At 38.0% G+C, this 27453-nt stretch overlaps 2 protein-coding genes across 12 annotated transcripts; both read left to right on the top strand.

Annotated features, from left to right (window-relative positions):
• Positions 1 to 8781, top strand: LOC110868205. 5 transcript variants are annotated; one of them, XM_022117311.2, is made up of 8 exons: positions 1 to 195; positions 374 to 457; positions 679 to 773; positions 1084 to 1149; positions 1377 to 1443; positions 1527 to 1582; positions 7389 to 7567; positions 7645 to 8781. In XM_022117311.2, exons 3-8 carry the CDS (start codon positions 688 to 690, stop codon positions 8748 to 8750), a joined length of 1560 nt encoding a protein of 519 aa, XP_021973003.1. In that variant the 5' UTR covers positions 1 to 195; positions 374 to 457; positions 679 to 687; the 3' UTR covers positions 8751 to 8781. The 5 variants fall into 5 exon arrangements, 4 of the variants coding, with proteins under 4 accessions (XP_021973003.1, XP_021973002.1, XP_021973001.1 ...); XM_022117310.2 differs by having other exon boundaries at positions 352 to 457; XM_022117309.2 differs by lacking the exon at positions 679 to 773 and having other exon boundaries at positions 3 to 195; positions 336 to 457.
• A 5107-nt stretch (positions 8782 to 13888) lies between these two features.
• On the top strand, positions 13889 to 25311 carry LOC110868206 (2-hydroxyacyl-CoA lyase). Of its 7 annotated transcripts, XR_004863573.1 has the most exons (5): positions 13889 to 15550; positions 15627 to 15942; positions 18382 to 19370; positions 19798 to 19875; positions 19962 to 20283. XR_004863573.1 is itself a non-coding variant. In XM_035975740.1 (3 exons), the coding sequence occupies exons 1-2, from the start codon at positions 14150 to 14152 to the stop codon at positions 15939 to 15941; spliced, it is 1716 nt and encodes a 571-aa protein (XP_035831633.1). In that variant the 5' UTR covers positions 13889 to 14149; the 3' UTR covers position 15942; positions 25128 to 25311. The 7 variants fall into 7 exon arrangements, 5 of the variants coding, with proteins under 5 accessions (XP_035831633.1, XP_021973008.1, XP_021973009.1 ...); XR_004863572.1 differs by lacking the exon at positions 18382 to 19370 and having other exon boundaries at positions 19962 to 20225; XM_035975740.1 differs by lacking the exons at positions 18382 to 19370; positions 19798 to 19875; positions 19962 to 20283 and adding an exon at positions 25128 to 25311.
• The last annotated feature ends 2142 nt before the right edge of the window (positions 25312 to 27453 follow it).

Genomic DNA, 27453 nt, shown 5'->3' with positions numbered 1-27453 from the left:
GTTTTTGAACACCGTCTTATATACTCATTCTAACAAAAAAAATTAAAGCCCAAAAACTTCCTCTCATCTCCCAAGCATCCCACCTCTCCTCTCCACCATCTGCTTGCCGCCTGCTCAACCTTACATGGTTCCAGCCCTAATCGACGAACCCTAAACCCTAATCAAACATCACGGTCCCTAAACACATTTGAAGAGGTGATGAAAACCCCTAACCTTCTTTATATGTATCTTGTTGGATTGTGTGCATATCTAGTTTTATATCTGTCCTATATATATGTGTATTCAAGATTATTGGGGATTTGAAATCTTTGAAAGCATAATATTGTTTGAAATAGGTTTGTTATTATCCAGATATTATTATTATGTTGCATAGACCCTGTAGAAGGTGCGAGGGCAGCCATGGGTGTCATCGTTCTCGATCTTTATCCCGGCTTCAGAATCAGCCCCTTTTATCTCGGTAAATTTTCCCTTTTTGATCTAGATTCGTCATTGATTTTTGTGGATTTGTTGGGAATTTATTGTTTTTGTGATTGAGTTATGAAACCGTGGTTTTGTTTAACTTAAGGTTAAAACATTTACATACATACTCTAATAGTTTACCAGTTAGCTTGTTTTCCTTTTGAGATATAAACATCTAGTTTTAATTATTAGTTCCTTTGTTGTGTCATATAATAACAGGGATTAAGAATGTCCAACCCTTTATCACATTCTAGATTTTATCCTCTAATTAATGTTGCTAATGCTAAAGCTAAAAACGCATCCATGATAAGTGCGTAAGTTTTTTTTTTTCCTTTTTTTAAAAATTTTCTTAGTTGCTCGCATAGTTATTAAAGCGAGCGCCCAGGCGTGCCTAGGCGCAAATAAAGCCCCGGGCCCAACAAAGCGCCCTGAGTGCGTCTCGCGCCTTTAATAACTATGCTTCAGGTCATAGTTACCAATGCGAGCGCCCAGACGCGCCTTGGCGGAAATAAAGCCCCGGGCCCAACAAATCGCCCTGAGTGCGCCTCACGCCTTTAATAACTATGGTTGCTCATGGTTTTGTATATTAATATTGATTGTGTATGTTTATATATATGTGTTTAGGACGCTTTGTGCTCAAGGTGCGCTTGACCCGAAGAAGGTTGAAGGGAAGATTTTGCTGTGCTTAAGGTGAGGCAATATGGGTCGGCTTGACAAGAGCATAGTGGCTGCACGTGCTGGTCATGTTAATTTTATGACTCCTCAATCAACGACACGCTTTTACGTGTCATAATTACCGTTTTATGACGCACAATGTGCGTCAAGAAATGTGTATTTTCTAGTAGTGACATTTTTTACTGTTTTAGATTTATCATGTGACAAACTTTATGATTATAATTTATTCTTGCATGTTTAAGTGATCAATTGCAGAACCATGAAGCATACACTGTAAATGTGGTTACTAGTTTTTTATCTTCATACAAGGTACTTTAAATCTTATCATAAATTATAATCACTTTGTTTATTTATTTTAATCTAGCTGCTTTTGTAACTATGAATCTTATTAGGATCACTTGGAGCCTGCTATTGCCAATTTGAGGAAGGTGCTACAGAGCTTGAAAGGGTACATTGTGATTGCTTTATCCTTCATTATACTCCCTTTATACATTAAAAGTGTCCTAATAAGAATTATGAAGCATTGGTGAAAGTCATCTTATAAGTTGCATTTGTACACTAAATATTCCAAAACGCACAAAATCATTTTATCTAGAGTAAAATGCCATTTTCGTCCCTGGGGTTTGGTCAGTTTTCGACTTTCGTCCAAAGGTTTGTTTTTTCATATTTGGGTTCAAAAGGTTTGAAATCTTGCCATTTTCATCTGGCTCGTTAACTCAATCCATTTTTCTCCATAAGTCACAGGTATTTCTGTCTTTTTTGTTAACTTAAAGGGAAATTCAGTCTAGCGGATTCGGTTAGGGCTATTTTAACTGCATGTACATAAAATGAAAAATACCGAATTGCTCTTTAAGTTAACAATAAGGCGAAAGTACCCCTGACTTAACGGAGAAAAATGGATGGAGTTAACGAGCCGGATGAAAATGGCAAGATTTCAAACCTTTTGAATCCAGATACGAAAAAACAAACCTTTGGGCGAAAGTCGCAAAATTGGCCAAACCTCAGGGATGAAAATGGCATTTTACTCGAGTATTTAACCGATTTGATCATGAGTATACAATAATGCAATAGGGCTTATATGGTATTGTTCGGATAATGTGGGAATAGCATAATGCAATAAGTTTGAATAACTGATAGTTTACTAGAGTGATCCCAACTTAATATATTTTGCTGGAGTCTGACTTATTTAAAATATGCACGAAGACATTGAACTTATGGCAGACACAAGTTTGTAAGCTTTTAGATTTTCCATCTCTTGGTCCAGACTGATCCCAAGTATGTTACCATCCAAGGTTTCATTTAATTGGTTGTTTTATGTTTTACTCAAACAAAAATTCGAACTAGTTAACGTTTATGTGTATATATGTATACATCAATAGTTTGATATGTATTGGGGAAAATTGGATATAGCAGTAAAATGGAATTTTGATTTGAAAATGTTCCATTGGTAAGCTTGATGTAATTCTGGAAAACCTTTTTTGTTTTTTGTAAATGTTTTTTTTTTCAGCAAATGTTTATAAGACGGTGTTAAAAAATATTTGTTTTAATTAATATTTGAGATATTAAAAGACGGTGTTCATCAAGTTTAAGCCGGTGTTAAAATGGAACACCGTCTAATAAGACTTGATTTTAAACCGGTGTGCTTTAAGACGGTGTTGAAAACACCGTCTTAAAACCCATATCACCCCGTCTAAAAATATGTTTTGTAGTAGTGACCATACGCCATTCAAAAAAAAGTGACGGTCTAATAGTTACATTTAAACATGCTTTTTGATCCAACTAGAGTTTTCGTGATTCAAATGAGTAACTAAAAAAAGTGACGGTCTAATAGTTACATGTAAACATGCTTTTTGATCCAACTAGAGTTTTCGTGATTCAAATGAGTAACTATAATTATTAAACTTTTTTTATGGAAGATGCTATATATGTCAAGTTCATTATATTATGGCTCAAGTAAATAGCTAATACAAAGTAAACTTCGGTTTCAATTATTTTCTTATGCTATAAGCCCATAAACAATTACAATACACGTTAAGTAATAAGTTCAATACACTTTAAAAAAGTTATTCAACATATAAAAAATATAAAAATAAACAAATGGACGAAATATTAATGTTAACGAAAATAAGATATATTTTGTCATCCTTATGAAAAGGAAAACTTATCCATTTATATGTGACTTAATAAAGATGTTTGACACCCAAACTGAAAAAAAAAAAATCATTTTTTTTAAAAGGCAGAATCTTATAGTTACATAACTATTATAAGATGAAGCAACTAGCAACAATGATTTGTCCAAAGATAAAAAGTTGACTATTACTAATATGAAATGTCTAAAATGTGAATTATTAAAAAATGAAAATCATAATGTCAAAAACAGTTGACTTTTACAAGCACTATAGGGTGTGGGGTCATGATTGGGTCATGATTTGTCACATAGGCCAATTATTCATGCCCTATACCACCCCCTAATTAAATCACGGTGGTTCCCATGGATTAAACCACGGCAACCACGTCCCCCTTTTTTGCATTATACACGCAACAAACAAATTTTCCCTTTTTTTTTATTCCTCCATCATCCCCTCCAATAAACCTAACCCTACAAGAACAGCGGCAACAGTACCTATACTCTTTTACGTGTTCGTGAGGCTACTCGGTATGGTGATGGATCATCCTTGGAGGATGATCCGCCACGTAGGCTCCACGTCATCATCCTCCCAAGGATGGTCCATCCTCCAAAACTAGAGGGCATGGTAAGATGGTCCTAGTCATCATCCTCCACCACTTTTATGTTTTTTTTTTTATTTTTTTAATCTTCAACTTTTTTTTAACATTTAACAAATAAAGTAACAAAATATTTTCATTAATATTAAAAAACATTACATAAACTTAAAAAAAAACCAAAGACTTAAAAAAAACATAGACTTAAATAATATTATGCTTCTTCATGATGTCATTTTGAAGTTTTTTCAACATCGAACGTTTCGGCTCGGGTTCGTCCTCGACATTCATCATCATTATTTCCCATTCCTTAAGCCGAATTTTTTCATCGGAAATTCGGATTTTCTCATTCGACAACCGCACCTTCTCGCGTAACTTTTCTTCCTCTACACGGGCTTTTTCTTCCGCGACCCGGTCCTTCACCTTCGTCTTTTGGGCCGTGACGTCATTGTACACTTTTAAGTGTTCCATAAACTCAACCATGTTCGGGTCCACCTTTTCCTTTTGTTTCCCCTTGGCCCGCTCCTTCTTTGATTTGGCGAGTGTTGGAATGATGCAAACGCATTTGATGAGTATTGCGAGAATTGGTTCGGTTCTAGCGTCGGATAATATCCCGGACCCGAGAAAACATTAGGTTGGGTCGGGTTGATGGGAGTCGTCGGGTAATACGGATTGTTCGGGTTGTTCGGGTCGCTCGGGTTGTTGAAAGGATCCATGCTAAAGTATAAGGTTTATAAAAGTGGAAGAAGATTTATAAAAATTATGTGAGAGAGGGATGAGATGTTGTGGTTAGTTTAGTGAATGAAAGTGAAAATGGAATTGAAATTTATAAATATTATAAATATTACCGTTAGTTTTTGAAAAAAAAATTGAATTTTTTTTTAATTAAACGGTAACTTTTTGATTGGGCCCCACCTCATTTGGATCGTCGCAAACGGCTAAGATCGGACGGGGAGGACGGGACGCGGGGGGGGGGGGGGGGCACGGTGTTCCCTCCGTCGCCGACCCACGACGACCCGGGGCCGAACCCCATGCCGACTAGCCTGATATCTTCCTCTCAATTTCCTCTGACACAACCTCTTTAAGGTTAGTTTATTTATGATTTTGTTATGTTAGTTTATTCAGATTATGTTTGATTAACTTCATATCATAACCCTTGTATATTTAAGATGTTTCATACTTAATGATTTAACAAATTTGGACTTATTTAAATATTTGAAACTATAATTTATAAATAAAAACAGTGGATGGATTTCATGCTTACGAGTGTTAATATCATTCATTTAGTTGTAACTATCTTTTTTTAGTACATCTGAAACTTATTTTTACAATAGAATATTTATATGGAGTTCACAAAATAACTACAAAACCCAGTTTCTCCATTAAATAGATATGCTGGTTCTAATTTTAGGTTTGCTACTATTGGTTCATATTGATTGTTAGGTTTACTATGTAGATCATGTTATTAAGGTTCGTTTGTTTATGATTTTGTTATATTAGTTTTTGTAGTTTATGTTTTAATTCAAATTATGTTAAATGATGCTGGTTATAAATTACATATTGCCTACATCCTATATGTGTGTCATTAAGCTATAGTTAATTTCAGTTTATGCTTCTGCTTCAATTTGATTATTAGATTTGCTATTTAGTTCATATTGATTTATAGGTTTACTATATGGTTTATATTGATTGTTTTGTTTACTATGTAGATCATACTGATTAAGGTTCCTTTGTTTATGATGTTGTTATGTTAATTTTTGTAGTTTATATCTTAATTCAAGTTATCTTAAATGATGCCGGTTATAAATTATAAAATACTGCATATAATCCTATATGTGTGTTTCATTAAACTATATTTAATATCAGTTTATGCTATCCTATTTCATTTTGATTTTTAGGTTTACTATATAGTTTCTATCGACTATTAGATTAGCTAGTAAATACTAACATGGATCCAAGCAACTCGAACAACGCAAACAACCCGAACAACCCGTCACAAACCTCGTGGACGCCCCCTGTTGATCCGATGTGGGCGACTCCACAATTTTCTTTTACAAGCTACAATCAAGTTCCTAATGCGTTCAACCAACTCCCTCAAACCCCGACTCCTAACGCGTTCACGCAACTCTCTCAAACCCCGAATCCTAACGCGTTCACGCAACTCCCTCAAACCCCGCAACCTACTAGTTTATTTCAACTTCAACAAATCCAGTTTCAACAACAATATCAGCAACAACTAAAAACGCTCCAACAAAGCCAAAGTCGGCCTATTCATACGAAAGTCCAATCGCAACCGACACCCGATACCTCTTCGTTAGACGATTTCGATGACATTGCCGTTGTACCCGAAACCCAACCTCAAAGTTCTAAGAAAACATCTACAAAAAGCGTTCAAAGAGGCCGGAACAAGAAAATTTAACCACTGGTAGAGGTCAAACTTGGACATCGATCGAAGAGTTGGCGTTGGCAAGGGCGTGGACCAATACGTCTACGTGTCCGTTCGTAGGTATATTATACTTTTCTATTTATACTAAAATAATATTTTATTCAAGATAAAAGAACATTTATTTACACCTTGATACTTTTTTTGTAGGTAATAATCAAAGGTCTGGTAGTTTTTGGAAGGAGGTTTGCAACAAATTTCATGCTTTGATGCAAAAAGAACCGTACCGAGAAGTGAACTCAATGGGCTCAAAGTATCGAGAGATGAATAAGAAGATATCGGCGTTTTGTGGTTATTACAACAATGCTCATTCGAATCGGCCAAGTGGGGCGAGTGATGAAACGGTTTTTGCCATAGCTATGTCAAAATACCATACGAAGAACGTAGTGCGTTCACATACGTAGGGGCTTGGGAAATCTTTAAAAATTGTCCCAAGTGGGCGCCGGTTCCTAACGAGGTGGCAAGAGCAAAGAGGTGTAAAACATTCGAGTCGATAGAGCATAGTGCCGGTGATTCGGATGTGCGTTACCATATTAATATTAATGACGAACCCGAGTTTGACGATGAAGTGACGGAGATTCCGGAATTGAAGCGCCCAAATGGTAGAGACAAAGCAAAAAAGGAAGCGGCGGCCAAAAATAAAGAGGCGTCGACAAAAAATGAAACTGCGGGTGAAACGAAGGTGGATAAGTTGATGAGCAAGTTCACCGAATTTAACGAAATACAAGCGGCGAGACTTAAGTTGAAAGAAAAAGAAATGCAAGAAGCGGCCGACCGTGAAGACTTTACGCTATTGGCGACAAACATCGACTTGCTCCCGGAAAAAGATAAAGAAGTGTTGCAAAAAATGAAGGCGAAAATTGCTCAAAAATGGGGTCTTTAAATTATGTCGTTATCATTTTTTATATTTTCTAGTTTTCATCTTTAATTTATGCCGCAATCGTATTTTATATTTTCTAGTTGTAACGAAATTGATTCAGTTTTATATTTTATGGATTAAATTACTTTTCATTTTTCAATTTTTGGACAACTCTGTTATATATCTCTCATGTAATTTGGACTAAATCGGTTATATTATTTGTACCTACAGTAGCAAAGAAAAAGACGAAACAGGTTATCCCACCACCATGGCGTCACCTACTTCTTCCGACGAGACTAACGAATTTTTTTTGAACGTGGTGATGGAAACGACACAAATAATTATAGAGGAGGAAGAAACCTCGTCCAAACGGAGAAAACGACAACAATGTTTAAACAGGGATCGTGAAGGTATTTTTTTCGTGCATTATATTTTTTGAAGTGTTGTTTATGTCTTAGTGTAATTTATATTTTTGTAAAATATGTAGGTGCCCACGATAGGTTGATGGCCGATTACTTTGCCGAAAACCCGGTATACACGGATGAAATGTTTAGGCGTCGTTTCCGAATGAGCCGTCGTCTTTTCTTACGTATAGCCAACGATTTGGCTAATTATGACCCATTTTTCACATTAAGATGGGATGCTACAGGTAAAAGGGGGTTTACCACTTTACAAAAGTGTACGTCGGCAATTCGCCAATTGGCTTATGGTACAAGTAGCGACATGTGGGATGAATATTTGAAAATGTCTGATAGAACTTCACGAGAGAGTTTGTATCAATTTTGCAAAGGGGTGGTCAAGCTATACAGCACGAAGTACTTACGAAGGCCAACAAAGAATGATATCATAAAGTTGTACCAGGCACACGAAAGTAAACATGGTTTTCCTGGAATGCTTGGTAGCATAGATTGTATGCATTGGCCTTGGCGTAATTGCCCTAATGCATGGCGAGGTCAATTTACTCGTGGTGATCATGGTCATCCCACATTAATTCTAGAAGCCGTGGCATCAAATGATCTTTGGGTTTGGCATGCTTTCTTTGGTGTTCCTGGTTCGAATAACGACATTAACGTTCTTGGTCAGTCAGATGTTTTCAATGATATCATTAATGGTACGGGGCCTGATTCTAGGTTTTCGGTTTCAGGAGTAGAATACAAGCATGGGTATTATCTAGCTGATGGAATATACCCAACATACACAACGATTGTTAAAACTATACCGTATCCAGAAGATGAAAAAAGAAAGAAATTTGCAAAATGTCAAGAATCTGCTAGGAAAGATGTTGAGCGTCTATTTGCGGTTCTACAACAAAAATGGCACATAGTTGCAAACCCAGCACGAGCACTTGAACTCAAAACATTGAGATATTGTATGTATGCTTGTATCTTGCTGCATAACATGATTATCGAAGACGAAGGTAACGCCATATGTGAATATGATCCTAACGACATTCATGAGAATGTTGTACCAGTTGATGAAGGGCAACAAGAATCTAACATGTGGGCATTATACAACGAGATTACGCATAACCATATTCGTTCGGATTTGATTGAACATGTTTGGCAATTTGGTCGGGTTAACAACAACGAGTAGTTTTTTTCTTAATTTATAATATGTAATTTAAATTTGGATGTTATTTTTTTATTAATTTGAATGTTATGTAGTTTAAATCAGAATTGTGTGTTGGTGACAAATCTTATAGAAGAGATTAAAGTGATGGGTTTTTTGTGGATGAGAAGAAGGTCAAAGGGTGAGGCAATAACCTGGGAAAATTGGCTTGAGTTTGAGTTAACAAGTTCGGGATTTAAGATGTATTATTTTTCTCTTCTGTTGTATCGTGATGTGCTGGTTAACATGTTTGTTAGCCTATGCCCACCATAGATTCTTGCACTATTAATCTTTTACTAGTAAAAAATAAAGAGCAAGTGCTTCTCTTGTATGTGTAAAACACACGTAATATACTCTAGTAGACTAGGCAAATATGGAACCAACATGTGGATGAAAAAGGATTCCAGCACTAAGAGTTGTACCAAGTGGAGTGAAAAGTATACTAACAATCATCTGTTTGTATATAGGGCAATAGATATTTTCTAATCTAAGAAATTACTCTTGAATTATCCATTTGTTTATTTGCCTTGCAAATCATATTTTTCTTATTAATTTGAATGTTACGTAGTTTATTACTATAATTTATTTGATTTTATTTGTTGTTTACTTAAAACAAATAAAATATATTTCATAAAAAAAGGGTGGATGGTGGTTTGGGTCATGACCACACCCTTAGGATAGTGGTTTTGGATGGTGGATGAGAGATCGATGACATGGCGATGACATGGAGGGTCATGATGGTCATGAGGGTCATGACCACACCCTATAACCTAATTGTTACTCACTTCTTGTTACGCACCGTACGTTGCCATAAGCTGTTGACTCAAAATAACATTGCTTTTTTTTTTTTAATATTCATATGGAGTTTTAATCAGCTGGTTTGTTTCAAATTACTGTTAAATCTCCGTTCACATGTATACGTGTATTAACCTTTAGGTTTTTTAACAGTGCAAGAAAAACATACCATAGAAGACAATAAAACATACACGTATCAGATTCAAGTATCTGCCTTTTGTATTCGGTTATTCGCAAAAATCCTTTCGTTTGCTGATCATAAGTCATATTCAAGTATCTACTTTTTTAGACGTGTGCCTCTAGAATTGTCTGCATAACAATTAAACGTGAATCAGATTCAAGTATTCTTCTTTTGTACTTAAGTATGTCAATAATATATCATACGCAAAACATATTTGAGTATCTACGTTTTTTAGTCGTGTATGGCTATAATTGTCTTTTCGACTGCCTATTACAAATGAAACGGATTCCGGTAGCCGTTTTCCAGTATCTACTTGAAACGTTCAAGTGGTATTCACGTATTCCTAAAATGTGTATTTTCGTTTGGTAATAATCGATGATATGTGAATCAAATTCTAGATTCCGGTAGCCGTTTTTCAGTATCTACTTGAAACTCATGGTAGAGTGTATTTTCTTCGAGTTATCTTGATTCCAGAAGTTGAAATAGTTAGCTAGTGTGATGAAATTTTCATCTGGTGTTGGTTACCTTCATTGTGTTAATGAGTCTCTATTGATTATTTACAAGAGTCACTTCTTGATCTTATTATTGATAAACACTTGAATTAATCTAAGCATTTAAGAATATTGACACGAACTCACATATATGGATTGTTTTCAGACTAAAAAAATGATATACACCTAAAAGTATTTATATTTAGGGAAGGGGGGTGGTTCACTAGTGATAGATTCTATCACTCCCACTATCCAATCAAGTCATGTCATGTGTACAACCAATATTCTATCACTACTGATAGAAATGTAGAGGGGTGGTATCACTAGTGATAGAAAAGCTATTTAAAAATAGGTTACAAAAGTTGAGGGACCTAAATTGCACTTTTCATCAAATTTTGTATTCATTCAATTGCTAAAGGACAAAAGAATATGAATAAGGACAAAAGAATCTGAACTTTTTCAAAAGCACTTTGTATTAATTGTTGAAGTTCAACGCGTGAAGGGTATGACGAGTTATAAGTTTAACGCGTGAAACTTAATGGGCGGGGCGGTGTTCAACGCGTTATTTTTGTTCATCACGGTGCTATAACGCACCGCCCCTCCTTCCCTTATAAAAGAATAAAATAGTAAAAGTGTGAAATTATTCTGTAATGATTATAAAAAAAATAACACAGTTTAATAAATGGCTGTTGATAACTTGATTGATGGATACTTTGGTGAATTTTCTTTTAAAATAACATCTGACTTTACAATTTTTATATTTAATAGGTTTTATGTATTTTTAAAATAAAATTAAAAACAGAGTCAATGTCTGTTACATATAAGAAATCCATCACCTTAAGATTCATAAAATCACAATTTGATTTTACTTGCAGATATCGGTATGATTGTCAGAAGTTGAAGCATAAAATCTTGATCGCTTTTACATGCTGCTGCAGATTTTCCAACATAAGATCTCTTCTTTTTTTAAATCTTAGTAGTATCATATTATTTTCTGATCAAACATTCAATAATTTTCTGATTTGTTGTTCAAAAAAGCAAGAGAGCCTCAGCTCAACTAATAATATATTATTGGGCAATGATCAAGAACCTGCATATCCCTCCTTTGATCTCAAAATACCAAGAGGGCGAAATCGTCAATCTCCAACGAACCTGATTGAGTGATTGTTGTCTGTCTTTTCCAATAGTTTAGCAATCCCTGTTGTTGGATCTTTTTGCTTCACAACCAAGTTAGCTGACTTTTGACCCAATTACAACTCATTGATCCGTTTCATTTTTATCTAAGCTTTACATTTGATCCGCTTAAATTAAGAATCAAATTACTTATTGGTTTGACACCTGCTTTTTCTACATAGGCTGGGTGAACAATCCAAACTCCTCGAAAACCTGACAATTTTAAAAGATCAAATATAAAAAATAAGAAAGGGAAAATTACGAAATTGTTGGTTGACCAAAATGGTTTTCAATTTTGTCACTCTTCTGCGTCCTTGGAAGGACCACTGAGCTTGGGAAGAGTCCGCATGTTATGTTGATGCGTCCATGTATCAAGCATCTGACACGTGTCCGACAGACCACTCCCGTGCGTCGGCGGACCACTTTCGTGCGTCGGCAGACCACTCCCATTTTGGCTGACTCTTCGGACAGACCGACAGACCATTCCCGTGTGTCGCGGACTATTCCCGTGCTCAGATGTCCTTCCAAGGACGCATGAGAGTGCCAAAATTGAAAACCATGTTGGTTAAAAGACAATTTCGTAATTTTCCCAATAAGAAATCATTTGACAATTAAAGTGAAAAACTTATATTGAGTAAATTACAAGTTTTGTCTTTTTACATTAAATTGGAGGCGCTACCATTTTGGCCAAAAGTTTACAAGCGGTGTCCTTAACTTTCCAAAATCTTGCACGTTTTGTACTTTAGCCCAAACCTGGTTAGAAATCTCAGTTAATTCTTGTCATTTGTCATGAGGATACAATGGTCTTTTTCCCTCTCAACCCTTTCTATTTCCCCATTTATAACCATCACCAACCCCTCAATTCATCTCAAGATTCAATTGCAGATGATGAAATCGAAAAAACAGTTCTCAAGATTCAATTACAGGTCATGAAATCGAAAAAGCAACACTCTCCATCTGGCGATAACTCCAACCTATACTAAAACCCTCCTTTAAATTTAGTTTTTTGGTTATTTTATAGTTGAGGTAATGTGTTTACGATGCACAATTACAATTTTACCTTATTATGTACATCAGTACATGTCGCCATAATACTCACGTCACAAAAAAAATGCTGACAAATTCTAAACTAAAACCCTCCTTTAATTAGTAACCTTATAATATATGTTTTGGTGACTTTAACCTTATAATATATCCTTTGGTATTTAGTTTAAGTACATTCCTAGCCAATTTTTGGTTTGTTACATGCGTTTATGATTCCGAATACGGTTTATAAATTTAATATGAAAATTCCAGGACATAGGGTCTCGTTTAACTAATCACTGAACACATTAGGGACTCAAATAAAGTTGGGATTATTTGAAATTAGCGGGTTAAATAACTTGACTCGTACAGGGACTCAAATGCCAACATATATAATACCACAAGGACGCTAAATTTGAGGGCAAACTGGCCATTTAACTTTATAACTGAATTGGGTTAGTGGGGCGACTTAGGTGGCAATGCTTTTTACGACATCGGAACTCAAGAAGAGAAAAATATTTTGGGGACTCAATATGCCTCCGGCAGGAACGATCAGGGACACAAATTGCATTTAACTCTTTTAACTCTCATCGGCTCTTTTTTAGTAAGTAGAAAAAGATTAGTCACTGAAATTTACAAATGTTAGGCCGGAATTTAGCTAGAACAGCCGATTTTTTTGCTAATTAGGACTGTTTATGGCTGCCATTATCTGTTTAGCGATTAATTGGTTGATTAGAATAAAATTATTTAGTGAACCTCCGACTAGCGATTAATAGAGAACTAATCGAATACTAGTCCGGATTTTTACAAACATATAGTTAAACGATGTGACGTTGAAGGGGGTTTAACGTCAGCTACACCACCCCGGCTCGGCGTTGGGCTTGGCGTTGCCTGCTTAGTGTGGATATTCTGTCTGGCGTGGGGTGGGGGGCTGGGTGATGTGACGGACTGTGGTTGGCTGGTTCAAAATAGTCGTTGCTATGCGAAAAAAAAAAATTCAACATGACTGGCCACGCCAGTTGAGTTAAGTGACGCCCCACCACACCCTTAGTTTTTGAGTATTAGGGCATGTTTGGCTAAGCTTATTATAGTTAAAAAGGACTTTTGGAAAAGGACTTTTGAGAAAAGGACTTTTTGAAAAGGAGTTTTTGAAAAAAGTGTTTGGATTAGCTTATTGATGTAAAATGACTAAAATGAGCATTCTTTTAGATAGAAGGAGGGTAAAGAAGGGGTATATTGGTAATTTGTAGTTTGAAAAGTTAAAAGCTGGCCAAGAAGCCACAATATTGTGACTTCTTGAAACCTCCTTTTTCTTCTTTGCAAAAAGCCATTTCTAAAAGTACTTTTGGCTTAGCCAAACACAAAAACAGCTTATTGGCTTTTTGATAAGTCAATAAGCCAATAAGTTGTTTTGAAAAGCTTAGCCAAACATGCCCTTAGCTTGTAGATCTCACCTCACCATGTGTTGAGTAATGCCCCAATCTAATCCAGGAATGAAAAGCTCGTTTGTAAATTGTGACTGTGAGTCTGTGAATCATCATCGTCCTCTCTGGTGTCGGCTTCGATCTCAATAGTCAATCTCAATTTCGATTCCTTCAGATCCGATCTGATCCCCCTTCTTTGACCATTTCAACAACACACGTCCACCCAATTTCCTACACACTGTTCACACTCCTCTGCAACCTAAACACCTACTCAATTCTCACTTCACCAACGCACCAATGGCCGAATCGACTCCAAACACCGCCACAATCGACTGCAACCTCCTCGTCGCCAAAGCCCTAGCACGCGCCGGCGTCACGCACATGTTCGGCGTCGTCGGAATCCCCGTCACCTCGTTAGCCACACGCGCCGTAACCCTTGGCATCCGATTCATCGCCTTCCACAACGAACAATCCGCCGGTTACGCCGCCTCCGCCTACGGCTACCTCACCGGCCGCCCCGGTGTCCTCCTCACCGTCTCCGGTCCCGGCTGCGTTCACGGCCTCGCCGGTCTCTCCAACGCCGCCGTCAACTGTTGGCCTACCGTCATGATTTCCGGTTCCTGTGATCAAAACGACGTCGGTAAAGGTGATTTTCAGGAGCTTGACCAGATCGCTGCGGTAAAACCGTTTGTTAAGTTTTCTGTTAAAGCTAAAAATATTAATGAAATACCTAATTGTGTTTTTAGTGTGCTTGATCACGCCGGGTCGGGTCGGCCCGGTGGATGTTATTTAGATATTCCTTCTGATGTGCTTCACCAAACCCTAACTGAACTAGAAGCTAATAAGTTATTAGATGATGCTGAAAAGAATAGATATATAGAACCGGTTAAGAGCGTATCAAATGATGATATAGCGAAGGCGATATCGGCTATTAGAAAAGCGGAGAGGCCGTTGATTGTGTTTGGCAAAGGTGCAGCTATAGCCAGGGCTGAAAATGAGATTAAGGATTTAGTTGAAAAGACGGGGATACCGTTCTTGCCTACGCCGATGGGGAAGGGTTTGTTGCCGGATACGCATGAGCTCGCGGCAACGGCTGCGCGTTCACTCGCGATCGGGAAGTGTGATGTTGCTATTGTGGTTGGTGCGCGGTTGAATTGGTTGTTGCATTTTGGAGAGCCGCCTAAGTGGTCGAAGGATGTTAAGTTTATTTTAATTGATGTTGACGAGGGTGAGATTGAGTTTCGGAAGCCGTATTTAGGGTTGGTTGGGGATGCGAAGAAGGTGCTTAAGGTGTTGAATAAGGAGATTAAGGATGACCCGTTTTGTTTGGGGCGTACGCATCCGTGGATTGAAGCGATAACGAATAAGGTTAAGGAGAACGTGTCGAGAATGGAGGGTCAGTTGGCTAAGGAAGTTGTGCCGTTTAATTTCTTGACACCGATGAGGATTATCCGGGATGCGATTATCGGGTTGGGTAGTCCGGCTCCGATACTGGTTTCGGAAGGGGCTAACACCATGGACGTTGGACGGTCGGTTTTGGTTCAAACCGAGCCCCGGACTCGGTTGGATGCGGGAACATGGGGGACAATGGGAGTCGGTTTGGGTTATTGTATCGCTGCAGCGGTGGCTTCACCTGATCGGCTCGTGGTTGCGGTTGAAGGTGACTCTGGGTTTGGGTTTAGTGCTATGGAAGTCGAGGTATATTTTCTTTATTCTCTTTTTACATGACCGACTATCGGTCATTGATATATGTTGGTACTTGGTACATTTGCAGACATTGGTTCGTTACCAGTTACCGGTAGTGGTGATAGTGTTCAACAACGGTGGTGTATACGGTGGTGACAGAAGAAACCCTGAGGATATTACGGGTCCGTATAAGGATGATCCGGCACCCACTTCGTTTGTCCCCGGTGCAGCGTATCATCTTCTAATTGAAGCTTTTGGTGGAAAAGGTTATCTTGTTGGGACGCCAGATGAGCTTAAATCTGCTCTTACCGAATCTTTTTCTGCAAGGAAGCCTGCTGTTATCAATGTCACGATTGATCCGTATGCTGGTGCAGAAAGTGGCAGGATGCAACACAAAAATTGAGGTATGTAAGCTTTGTTTGGACTTCATTTTGCACATTATATAAGCTTTGTATGGAAGAACATGAATAAATTCCCCCTTTTTTGTTTCAAAATTTGTTTAGCAATTTATTTGTATGCATTCGGACAGAAAATTTGTTAAAAAAACTCCAAAGATGGTACCAGTCAGGTTTAAAAGCTAAAGGAAGTTGAAGTGCTAAACTGGATATACACATTATATAAAAGATAAATAAGGGTTTCAAACAGAGAAGGCTCTGATGATTTCTCTTCAGTAAACTACTCCTTTTGTCTAAGGGAACCCGGGGCGGTCCCGTGATGAAGCCCCAAAACGCGTGATGGGCGTTTTGTACACCGCCGCCACCATCAACAAAACGCGTTTTTTTTAACGCGTGCATTGTATAACGCGTTGTACAATCGAAAAATGGAACGTTATATTACCGTTGGTTGGTTCAACGGTTACTTTTTAAAAAAAAAAAAAAATTTTATCCATTTTATCTATATATATATATCCACATTTCATCCATTTCACCCAATTTCACCCAATTTCACCCAATTTTATCTATATCTTTTAAACCCATTTCACCCAATTTTTTATATCTTTCTCAAATGGAATTCCCTACCGATTCGACGTTTCCGATGTCTAGCGATTCCGAGTCGTCTTCCGACAACGACACACTAAAGTATTTTGTGTCGGTGTATAACGAGCTTGATGCCGAGTCGTCCCGCCCAAAGAAGAAGATGGTCGGCCGTGATCGTATACGTGCCAACGAAGTTTTGATGAACGATTATTTTGTGGAAAACCCGCTATACAATTCCGAAACGTTTAGAGATCGTTTTCGTTTACCCAAAGAATTATTTTTAAAGATTGTTGGAGACATCGAGGCAAGCGAGGGATGGTTTCAAGAAGGTTACGATGCGAGGGGCAAACCAAGTTTCACGCCGATTCAAAAATGCACGTCCGCCATTCGCCAACTAGCGACGGGTAACCCACCCGATCAATATGATGAATACCTAGCTATGTCTGAAAGAACTTCACGTGAGTGTTTGCAATTTTTTTGCAATGCGGTTATTAAGTTGTATTCTAGCGAGTTTTTACGAAAGCCGACGAGCCACGACATCTCTCGTATTTATGCCGCACACGAGGCTCGATGGCATTTTCCCGGGATGCTCGGCAGCATCGATTGTACACATATCGAGTGGAAAAATTGTCCAAGAGAGTTGCGAGGGGCGTATGTGAGGGGAGACATCAAAAGACCAACCATCATACTAGAAGCGGTGGCGTCGAATGATTTATGGATTTGGCATTCGTACTTCGGTGTTCCAGGTTCAAACAACGACATCAATGTGTTGCACACGTCGCCGTTGTTCCAAACCGTAACGGATGGTACCGCACCTTCCTCTCCTTTCTATGTTAACGGTCGACATTACGTACGAGGCTTTTATCTTGTGGATGGTATCTACCCGTCTTGGTCTGTTTTTGTGAAAGCTCCCTCATTTCCCGTCGAGGCAAAAGAAAAGGCGTTCAAAAAATTGCAAGAATCGGCAAGAAAAGATGTTGAGAGGGCGTTTGGTGTTTTAAAGGGTAGATGGGGTATATTACACCGACCGGTTCGTTCGATGACCAAGAAAGCAATACATAGCATAGTGTATGCGTGTATCATATTGCACAATATGTTGATCAAACACGACGGACGTGCAATATCCCCGGATTGGGTACCGGATCCTCCTACACAAGTTCAAGTCCCACAAGATATCAATTTACAATTGCGTAACGAAGAAACTCACTTTCGGTTGAGATACGATTTAATCGAACTAGTAGGTTCTCTAGGTTTAGAGTTTCCGGATTCGGACGAGGAGTAGGTTTTTTTTTTTTTTTTTTTTAAATTGTATGTTCCTAGTATGTTAAATTGAACTAGTATGTTTTAAAATTAATGAAATTTTTAATTTAGTGTTTTATTTTTATTTTCTAAATTTAAAATGAAAATTAAAAAAATTGGGAGGGAGTGATGGAATTCCATCACTAGTGATTCCACCCCTAGTCAATTTCTATCACTAGTGATGGAAATTGGATTGATGACATGGCATTAGTTGATTGGATAGTGGGAGTGATGGAATCCATCACTAGTGATTCCACCCCTAGTCCCCTAAGAATTATGTGTATTAGATTCTTGAAATCGTTTGAATATTTTCATAATTTGTATTGTGGCTTCTTCTTGCTGATTGAAGCAGATATAGATTCATATATGATGTGGTGCGAGCGTTTTAGATATTTTGAGATTTAAAATTACAGAATTTGTGTATTTAGTATTGAGTTATAAAAAAATGACAAAAGGCTTAAAATGTTACAAGTCTATACGTGTCTTGTTTTTGTCTCACATTTCTTATAATGTTATACTGTATGACATAATAATAATGCTAAAAGTTGTGTTTCTAACACATAAAAGGTACCTTTGGAAGCGTCAGACACTCTTTTTTTGGTCTTTATTTGACGAGAGGCTATCTATTTTCGATATACATACATTTATCGCATTGGCGTATCATGTAAACCAGCATGTGAAAAGTCTTTTAGGTTCTAATGGAAGACCATGGTTGCAAAAGTCGCTAGGCGCTCCCTAGTCGGATTCGGGAGTACTCGGGAGGTACTCGGGAGTATTCGGGAGTACTCGGGGAGTAATTGGCCTGGGAGAAGAGTACTCGTGCCTCGGCAACCTACCTTGTATTGAGCGAGATTTCAGATGTTGACATGTTATTTTTAAAAATTATTGTGGCATAGACGACGATTTTGAATGGTTCTAAGAAGGGATCGGTGAGAGGATGGAAAAGAGTTTCACATCGTTAGATTGAACAACTCACAACCGGTGATGTTCTTCCAACCTCAACAATTCTTTTTTTAAAAGACCAACAAAGCTTTCTTATTATTATTTCACCATCCAACCGAAACAGTTGTTGGCTATAATATAATTACATAGTTGCGGGATTCAGATACACATTTCAGATTTCGGTATGATCTTCTGGAACACATTGCTACCGTGTCTGCTCTTAGGAATAGGAATGTGAACATCCAAAACAGCCCATGTCTTTTATGTAATGAAGACGAGTCCGTTGAGCATTTGTTCACTTCTTGCCATTTTTCTCAAACGTATGGGGAGTGTTATCTCAATGGTGTCACATTCCAGTTGTCGCTTTTCATATCAAGGACGTGCTGGTACTGCACAAGAGATTGGGAGGTTCAAAGAAGAAAAAAAGGTGTTGCATGCGGTGGTGCTAACGGCTCTGTGGAGTCTTTAACGAAGCGGTTTTGCAAAATAAAATCCCCTCGGTCTCAAAGGTGGTTGAGCATAGGAAACTAAAACCTTAGGCGCTCTTTGGGTCAAAAATCGAGCGGGTGCCGGTTCTTTATCGTGGGAAGCTTGGAAGGACTATGATTTATCAGGTCTTTTATGAGTTTTTGTAATGTTCTGTTATGTTTTGTTTGTGAAAAAATTCGTTGGGAATCAGGGTTTTGGCATTATTGTCAGCTCCTAGCTGATCGCTGGTTTTGCTAATATAGGTTTTGTTGATCTTCCAAGAAAAACAAAGTAGTAAACGGATCATCAAAGATATTCTGAAACCCAATCCAATCACACTGTCTACGCCCAATTTAAATTCACAACCAAACTGGCCGGTGAGGTCGAATTATGAAAACAATGTCATAAACTAATATCAACTCAAAATACAATATGTTATCGAAATGTAAACTTTTTTTTAATAAAAACTGATACCTTTTGGAGTAGTTATATGAAAAAAAATGCTACCATGTTTTCAATGTAATGTGTATAACCAACTCCTTGACCGCGACATCATTGTTCTCAAAATGCCAGATCTGAAGTCGGAAGTCCGCTTGAAGTTGCAGACAAGCGGGAAACAAAATAAAGAGCCAAAACTGGATTTGTGAGCTAGTAAGTCGATTTCAATATTAAGCAGGGAACTCAAGGATTGCGTTTTCTAGATCTCACATCACTCACAGGTCACAACTCTCGTTCAGGTTTGAGACTACAAGAAATGGATGCAATGAAGAAAAAACTGAACTTTTACAAAGCCTTGTGCAAAAATTTCTACATCTGGAGATTCCTAATGACTATTTCAAGCACCAAACAAGGAAAAATATACCACAAACTTCAAATCTATTGGAAACTAGCTCATGTTGTTCTAGCAAATCCATTCACAAACTAACACAAACGCCCACTGCTGAGGCCACATAGTTGAAACACATACACAAAAGCTATCAATGCAATGAGCGAACATCATCAACTACAAAAGACTAAATACAACAACCAAGCCTTATATTCGCAACAATTTCCGCTCCCAAATCTAGATTCATAAGCTGCAAAAACTGGCCGCCTTCATACTAGTCGATACATATTCCAATATTTTTTTTTTCCAAGTTCAAAACCAGAATCACATAACAACAAATAACAACCCCTATAATCTCCATTGCAAGCCTATACAAGAGTATTAAAATATTAATACAATCTTCACAGAATATCATCTCAAAAACCTATAATGGCAACTATACAAATAATACAATGCAAAACATATCAAATCAACTACAACCAACCAGCATAAACTTGATATAGGTTTTACTTAAAGTGTACCTATTTGTCATCGTAAATACATATAATTTGGATCAATGACTGCGACTTCATTGTTCTCACAATGTTAGATAACCCAGATCTGAGACCAACACAAATAAACTATTCAAAGCATATTAAGTCAACTACAATTAACCAACACAAATCCATAAAAAAGCAAAATTATCCTCATTAACCCAACAAACTCAGTACCATCAAAATCAAGAATCCAAAAAACAACCCTCAACAACATAAGATATTAATAATAACCTAATCAATCTCTTGAAGAGAAGCACCAGCAGCAACATCCTCAACACTAAACTTCCCCTTATTTGTTACCAACCAAAAATGATATCAAACAAAATTCACCCGGATCATTTTTTTGGATCGTTTCTTTCATACATTCTAGTAGACTCTGTTGTAGCGAGTTTTCACTATGTTTCATTATTTCATCAACTTCGCCCATTAGCTTTTCTTTTATTGTTTTCTTCTCTAAGACATACGTTTTGTTAGACATCTCTTAGAGAAAAACACAATAAAAGAAAAACTACTGGGCCAAGTTAAAGAAATAATGAAACATAGTGAAAACTCGCTACAACAGGGTCTGCTGTCTGCTGGAATGTATGAAAGAAACGATCCAAAGTATATGAAAGAAATGATCCGGGTGAATTTTGTTTGATATCATTTGGTTGTTATAATACTATGGTTTCTTGAAGAGATGCACCAGCAGCAACATCCGCACCACGCCCCTTCGCGGCCCTTGTAGGTCCCACGAACCACCTGCACCTCGTCGTCTTTGCGGACCGGGACTGATCGGACGTTGTATTTGGTTCGGAGCTCGGTTGATAAGGGTTCGCTCATTAGCACACGGCGGACGCTTGATGGGGCGGTGAAGTGGCGTTGCGGCACTTCCGGCGGGAGCTGGTGACTCGTGGGTTGTACTTCATTTTGGGTGGTTCAGGGAGATCTAGGGTTTGGGGCTTGAAGAACACAGCGAGAAAGATGATGTTTAGGATTGATATAGGAGAAGAGTATTGTGAATTAGTGTTTGGTGTGAAAAGACTAAAATGACCTTTGAAGTTTTTTGGTTTAGGAATTTAACCCCCCATTGTTTGTAGTGGCGGAGCTTGACCAAAAATTTTAAGGGGGCGTAAAATGATGGGACCCATTTTTTTTTCCTATCGTTATATTTCGGGTCGGGTCGGGTCGGCTATCGATTCGGGTCAAGTCAAATAATAATAGTTCCAAATAAAACTAAAAAGATTCATTCATTCAAAGGACCTGTTCTTAGACATAAAAATTTGTGATTAAGTTTATTGTGTGATGGGTAACCTAGGGTTAAACAAATAAGAGTTAAAATATATTTACAAAACTACGCATCACTTATATACAAAGTGGTAACAAACTTTACTTTAATTTATATATTGTATAATATTTAGGAAAAATAATTGGGAGGAGGCGATCCTATATAATTTTTTCTAAATATTTATACAATATATAAATTAAAGTAAAGTTTATTACCTACGGGGAGGTGATCCTATATAATTTTTAAAATTTCCGGATGAAAAATCGAAACCTATACACTTCTAACTGAAATATTGAGGTGGGTGGGTGCACCCCCGGGCACCAACAAACCTTCGCCTCTGATTGTTTGTAGGTTTTGAATATACCACCATTTGAAAACCGTTTGTTTTAACTCATTTAGATTTGGTCAGTAAAATGCTAAAATGGTCTCTAGGTTTAGATCACTTTTGTCACTTTAGTCTAAAAATGAAACTTTTTATATCTGGATCGATAAGGTTTCATTTATGATGTCATTTCCATCCAATTAGTAAACTGTTTTAGAATTTTTAGTTAACTTCTCTCATTTTTTTCCTCATTTAAATAAAGGGTATAATCATTATTTCATACCATAATATATTTTAATTAAATAAGAAAAATGGCAAAAAAGAGAGAAGTTAACAGAAAACTTTAACCCAGTTTGTCAATGGAATGAAAATGACAACAAAAATGAAACCTCAGGTACCCATATACAAAAGGTTTTCTTTTTGGATTGAAGTGGTAAAAGTGACCTAAACTCGGGGTCCATTTTGACATTTTCCTCTTTCAATTTTTATTAGAACACGACTTTAATTAGAAAACAACCAGCTAGCTTGGCCACACAATGTAACACCTCGTGTTACGAAAGTCAAAGTCAAAGTCAAGATTAAAGTCAAAGGAAGAAAAGATTGCTAATTGCGATCTGTCACTCTTTGCTTAATTACTGATTTGACTTCTTCGACTTGTAATAGAATCTTTTATTTAATCGCTTTACTTGTATTATGTGGAGTATCTATTAATAATCGATGTTTATCGCATGCTTTATCGCTTTATCGCTAATCGCAATCGCGCTCGCACCTTGATTAGTAGATTCTGAATATTGTTTTACGTGTGTGTGTTACTTGTGCATGTTTACTTTATGTTTGTGATGATTAATCGAAACGCAATCGCAACTCTATCGCAACGCAATTTAATCGCAAACGCTAAACGCAAGTTAATTAGGATGATTGTATGTTAGATATAGTATTTGTGTGTTTATTATCAATCTATCGCATCACTTAATCGAAACTCGCTTAATCGTATCGCAACGCTTAATACGCGAAACGCCGAAAACCAACTCACCGGAGCCACTCGATCGAGTGACCACTCGATCGAATGGCCATCCGATCGGATTGCCATCCGATCGGAGTGTCATCCGATCGGTGCCATCCTATTCGACACTTGCTCCTCCTTTCCCTTTTTGGAAACCTATAAATACCCTCCTATCATATCACAAGTGATGTGACAGCTCTCTCATTCGACCAGCAGCACGCAAGCCCTTCTTTCTCTCGATTTCTCGTGATTTTTGTAAGTTTTCAACTCAAATCTTGTACTTCTATGATCTACACACACTTCTTCATCATTTTCACCTCTGAATCTTAACTTTTAACCGTGAAATCAGCGGATTTGAGGTGTTCTAGGGTGATGTGATCATGGAGTTCTTATGAACTTCAAGTCTAGACCTCATTCCACTAAGAATAACTCAGATCTGAAGGATTTCCACAGGATTAAACATGATTTTCGCATAGATCTAAACATTTCATGGTTAAAGGATTAAAAGATGGGTTTCTAACTTTCTTTCAGCTCTTTTACACTCAATGAACTCAAAAAACCGATAGAATCGGAGCTCATTCAGGCCTTCCACTCCTCTCTAGTGATGTGTCGGTTTGAGATTTGGATCCTATCAACGAGACAACCGATTTCGGGATAAACATGAACAACCGTCAAGGAACAGTCAACTGGTCGGATTAGGGGGATCCCTGTTCGATCGAACGACTTGGGACTTAACGAAGTTCCGTTGTTTAGTACGTTGTCATACCGTCTCGAGCAAACTGCAAAACTTTCAAAAATAATCAAGCTCAAGACGATCAGGTTCGTTGGGACGGATTGCCGCCCGATCGGATTGCCACCCGATCGGATAGCCATCCGATCGGATTACCATCCGACCGAACTGCTATCCGATCGGATTGCACTTGGTTCCACACTTAAACATTTTCAAACTTTTCAAAGTATTTGAACGTCAAACGGCTTGCCGGCCGATCGGATAGCCATCCGATCCTTTAACATTTGGAACTTCGACACTTAACCATTTTCACGACTTTCAAAGAACATCAGTTTCTAACAGACTGCTATCCGATTGAGTGACCATCCTGCTGTGAACTTGTTCTCACTAAGTGTCCTGCCAATCGAATCGCTACCCGATCGAACGATCGTTCGATTGACGACCTGAAAGGTAGAGATAATTCTCTGTTTTCAAAATGCTACAACGAAAACTTCAAAGCCATCATACACAAACACATCCATCCCAGACGAATGTCAATCCAATCGAATGGCCATTCGATCGGATGACCATCCGAACGAATTGACATCCGATCGAATGGCCAACCGATCGGATAGCCATCCGATCGGATTACCATTCGACACTTAGACACTCTTCACCGTTTTAAGCGTCGTTCATCGCTTATGCTATCGTTAACTGTTCAGGTTAATCTCTCAGCGCTCCCTTCAATCCAAGACAGTGTTTATTTACTTAAACGCTATCAGTGAGTATACTCGAATCTTTTTTACTTTAAGCACTTTTGGGTGTTACATACGTTACTTATTCTAAATCACAATCGACACACAATGCAAAGACTATTTATACGCTGACCGTTATTGCATGCTACGTGTTATTTGATGAATGCTTGTATGTTATGTTAACACAGTGATTGTTGCCTGGCACATTAGCAACGATAGTACTATAGTTTGGACTTAGCACCTGTCGTGGACAAGGGTTGTTAAGGGCTTTACTTCACGTGTCCCGGTGGGGATATGTGTTGCGCATTCTATAACTAACAGTCACGTATGTGCATACTTCTCTGTCGATAACCTACTTGCCTTCACTTGGTTACATGTTACATGCTGGTTATGTGTAAACAATTTCGAACGCTATTATTACTATTAAACTTGTATGCACACCTTTACAATATGTGTATTGACCTCTATTTTAACGTATGTGACAGGTGCTTAGGATGCTTGCTTGTATTTGCTGGAATCAAGTTAGGTTGGAGTCTAGAAACAAAGATAATTTAATTATTTCTATTTTAATCTGAGTTGTCGGAACATGTTATTTGTCTTAGTGATATCGATGTCTGTAATGACTGAATTATTTGATGGGTTATGGTATGGGACATAATATTGACTATCCGGTAATTTAGTTGTTATGGAATTTCTCCTGGACAATCTGTTTCGCTCAGTGCCATGCCCCGATGTTTCTGTCATCGGTTGGGGTGTGACACACAATACCTACAACAACAGTAACAAAATTCAAACATCAAACGACCTATACTTAGCTCAATCTAGACTCAAAGACTTAGCTCTACTACTAATCCAATGGAAACTGAGATATATAATCTCCCTAAATGTTTTCAATTGTCACTGGTTTGTCCGATAAGAAGTATTTGTTTTTACTTTGTAGCATGCCATATACTCCAAAATGCCACCAACACTATAGCTGGGATAATCTTTCTCTTGTTTCCCTGAACTAGATTGGAATATGTTTATGGATCTCAATAAATATCTTATATGGTCTTTAATGTTTGATGCGACTCATCGTAAGTTATTCATCTAACAAGGAAGAACAACAATAACAACAACAACCGTACCCAGTATATCCCACAAATAGCAAAGCTATTTATAGGGTCTGGGGAGGGTGGGATGTAGACAGACCTTGCCTCAATCCCTAAGGATAGAGAGGCTGCTTCCAGAGAGACCCCCGGCTCTAAAATCATCAACATACCAACACACCAAGTCACAAAAATATATAAATATATAAATAAGAAGTCAGAGAGTATACCAACACACAACATACCAACATACCAAGAAAGTGATCAGAGAGTGACACAATATAATATATAACATGTATGATAGCATACAACATCATATGGGTATAAAAACAAGAAGGCAGTCCCCTGTAAAGTCACTTAAAAGATAAGAAAAATCTACGTCCCTAAATATACCTAAGACCCTACTGCAATATCTTCTAGAAGTCTTTAACCCTAATTCTACGCCTCCACGAAGTCCTATCTTGGGCCATGTCCTCAGAAGGTGCATCTCTAATAAATCATGCCTAATTTGCTCATCCTAGGTTAGTTTGGGTCTACCTCTTCCTTTCCTCCCCTCCACAGTGAGATTTTCCACTACTCTAACTGGTGTCGTCGTTTCCCTCCGCTTCACATGCCCAAACCATCTCAATCTCCCCTCATTAATCTTATCCGATATACTAGCCACTCCTAATCTTTCCCTAAAAACTACATTTCTTATTCGATCTAACCTCGTGTTTCCACACATCCACCTCAGCATCCTCATCTCTGCCACCTCCATTTTACGCGCTTGTGTCTTCTTGATGGCCCAACAGTCTGTTCCATATAGCATAGCAGGCCTAATTGCTACCCTGTAAAATTTCCCCTTTAGTTTAGTTGGGAACCTCCTATCGCACAAAACCCCTCTGGCTGCCCTCCATCTACACCAACCAGCCTGTATGCGATGGGTTACATCATTATCTATGTCACCATCTCTTTGTACAAACGACCCCAGATACTTAAATTTAGTTGCCTGCGGGACCAATTGATCCTCAATGGTGATTTGGGTGTTATCGTCATCGGCTAGACCACTGAAATCACAGTGTAGATACTCAGTCTTAGATCGACTAATTCTTAGGCCCTTGCTCTCTAAAGCTGCTCGCCACTCCTCTACCCTCTCGTTCAGGCACCTTTTAGACTCTGCAATCAACACAATATCGTCTGCAAAAAGCATGCACCATGGAACTGTCTCCTGGATCAACTTGGACAACTCATCCAAGACAACCGCAAAAAGAAAAGGGCTCAACGCAGACCCTTGATGGAGTCCTACCTCCACCGGAAAGGAGTTTGTATCCCCTACAGGGGCACGGACACTAATCTCTGTTCTATCGTATGTATCCTTAATTATGTCTATATACTTCCCAGGTAGCCCTCGACCTTCCAAAGTATCCCAAATCAGTTGACGTGGGACAGTGTCATATACCTTTTCAAGGTCGATAAACACCATATGTAAATCTTGCTTCTTCGCTCTATATTTTTCCATCAACCTTCTTAGAATATGTATCGCTTCTGTAGTTGACCTCCCTTTCATGAATCCAAATTGATTTACTGAAACCTGAGTTTCTCTTCTAATTCTAGTTTCAATTATCCTCTCCCAAAGCTTCATAGTGTGACTTAGCAGTTTGATTCCTCTGTAGTTCCCACAACATTGGACGTTTCCTTTATTCTTGTATAAAGGCACCACGACACTACTCCTCCATTGATCTGG

Source organism: Helianthus annuus, chromosome 7 (genome assembly GCF_002127325.2).
Source record: "Helianthus annuus cultivar XRQ/B chromosome 7, HanXRQr2.0-SUNRISE, whole genome shotgun sequence".
Lineage (NCBI taxonomy): Eukaryota > Viridiplantae > Streptophyta > Magnoliopsida > Asterales > Asteraceae > Helianthus > Helianthus annuus.
This window is presented reverse-complemented; position numbering and strand designations above follow the sequence as displayed.

What these genes read in the sequence shown, in the direction of transcription:
- LOC110868205 (XM_022117309.2), top strand. Translation starts at nt 363, where the DNA reads ATGTTGCATAGACCCTGTAGAAGGTGCGAGGGCAGCCATGGGTGTCAT. An exon ending in AAGATTTTGCTGTGCTTAAG is followed by an intron (nt 1,150 to 1,376) that starts GTGAGGCAATAT and finishes TGCATGTTTAAG; the next exon opens with TGATCAATTGCAGAACCATG. An exon ending in GTTTTTTATCTTCATACAAG is followed by an intron (nt 1,444 to 1,526) that starts GTACTTTAAATC and finishes GAATCTTATTAG; the next exon opens with GATCACTTGGAGCCTGCTAT.
- LOC110868206 (XM_035975740.1), top strand. Translation starts at nt 14,150, where the DNA reads ATGGCCGAATCGACTCCAAACACCGCCACAATCGACTGCAACCTCCTC. An exon ending in TTAGTGCTATGGAAGTCGAG is followed by an intron (nt 15,551 to 15,626) that starts GTATATTTTCTT and finishes GTACATTTGCAG; the next exon opens with ACATTGGTTCGTTACCAGTT.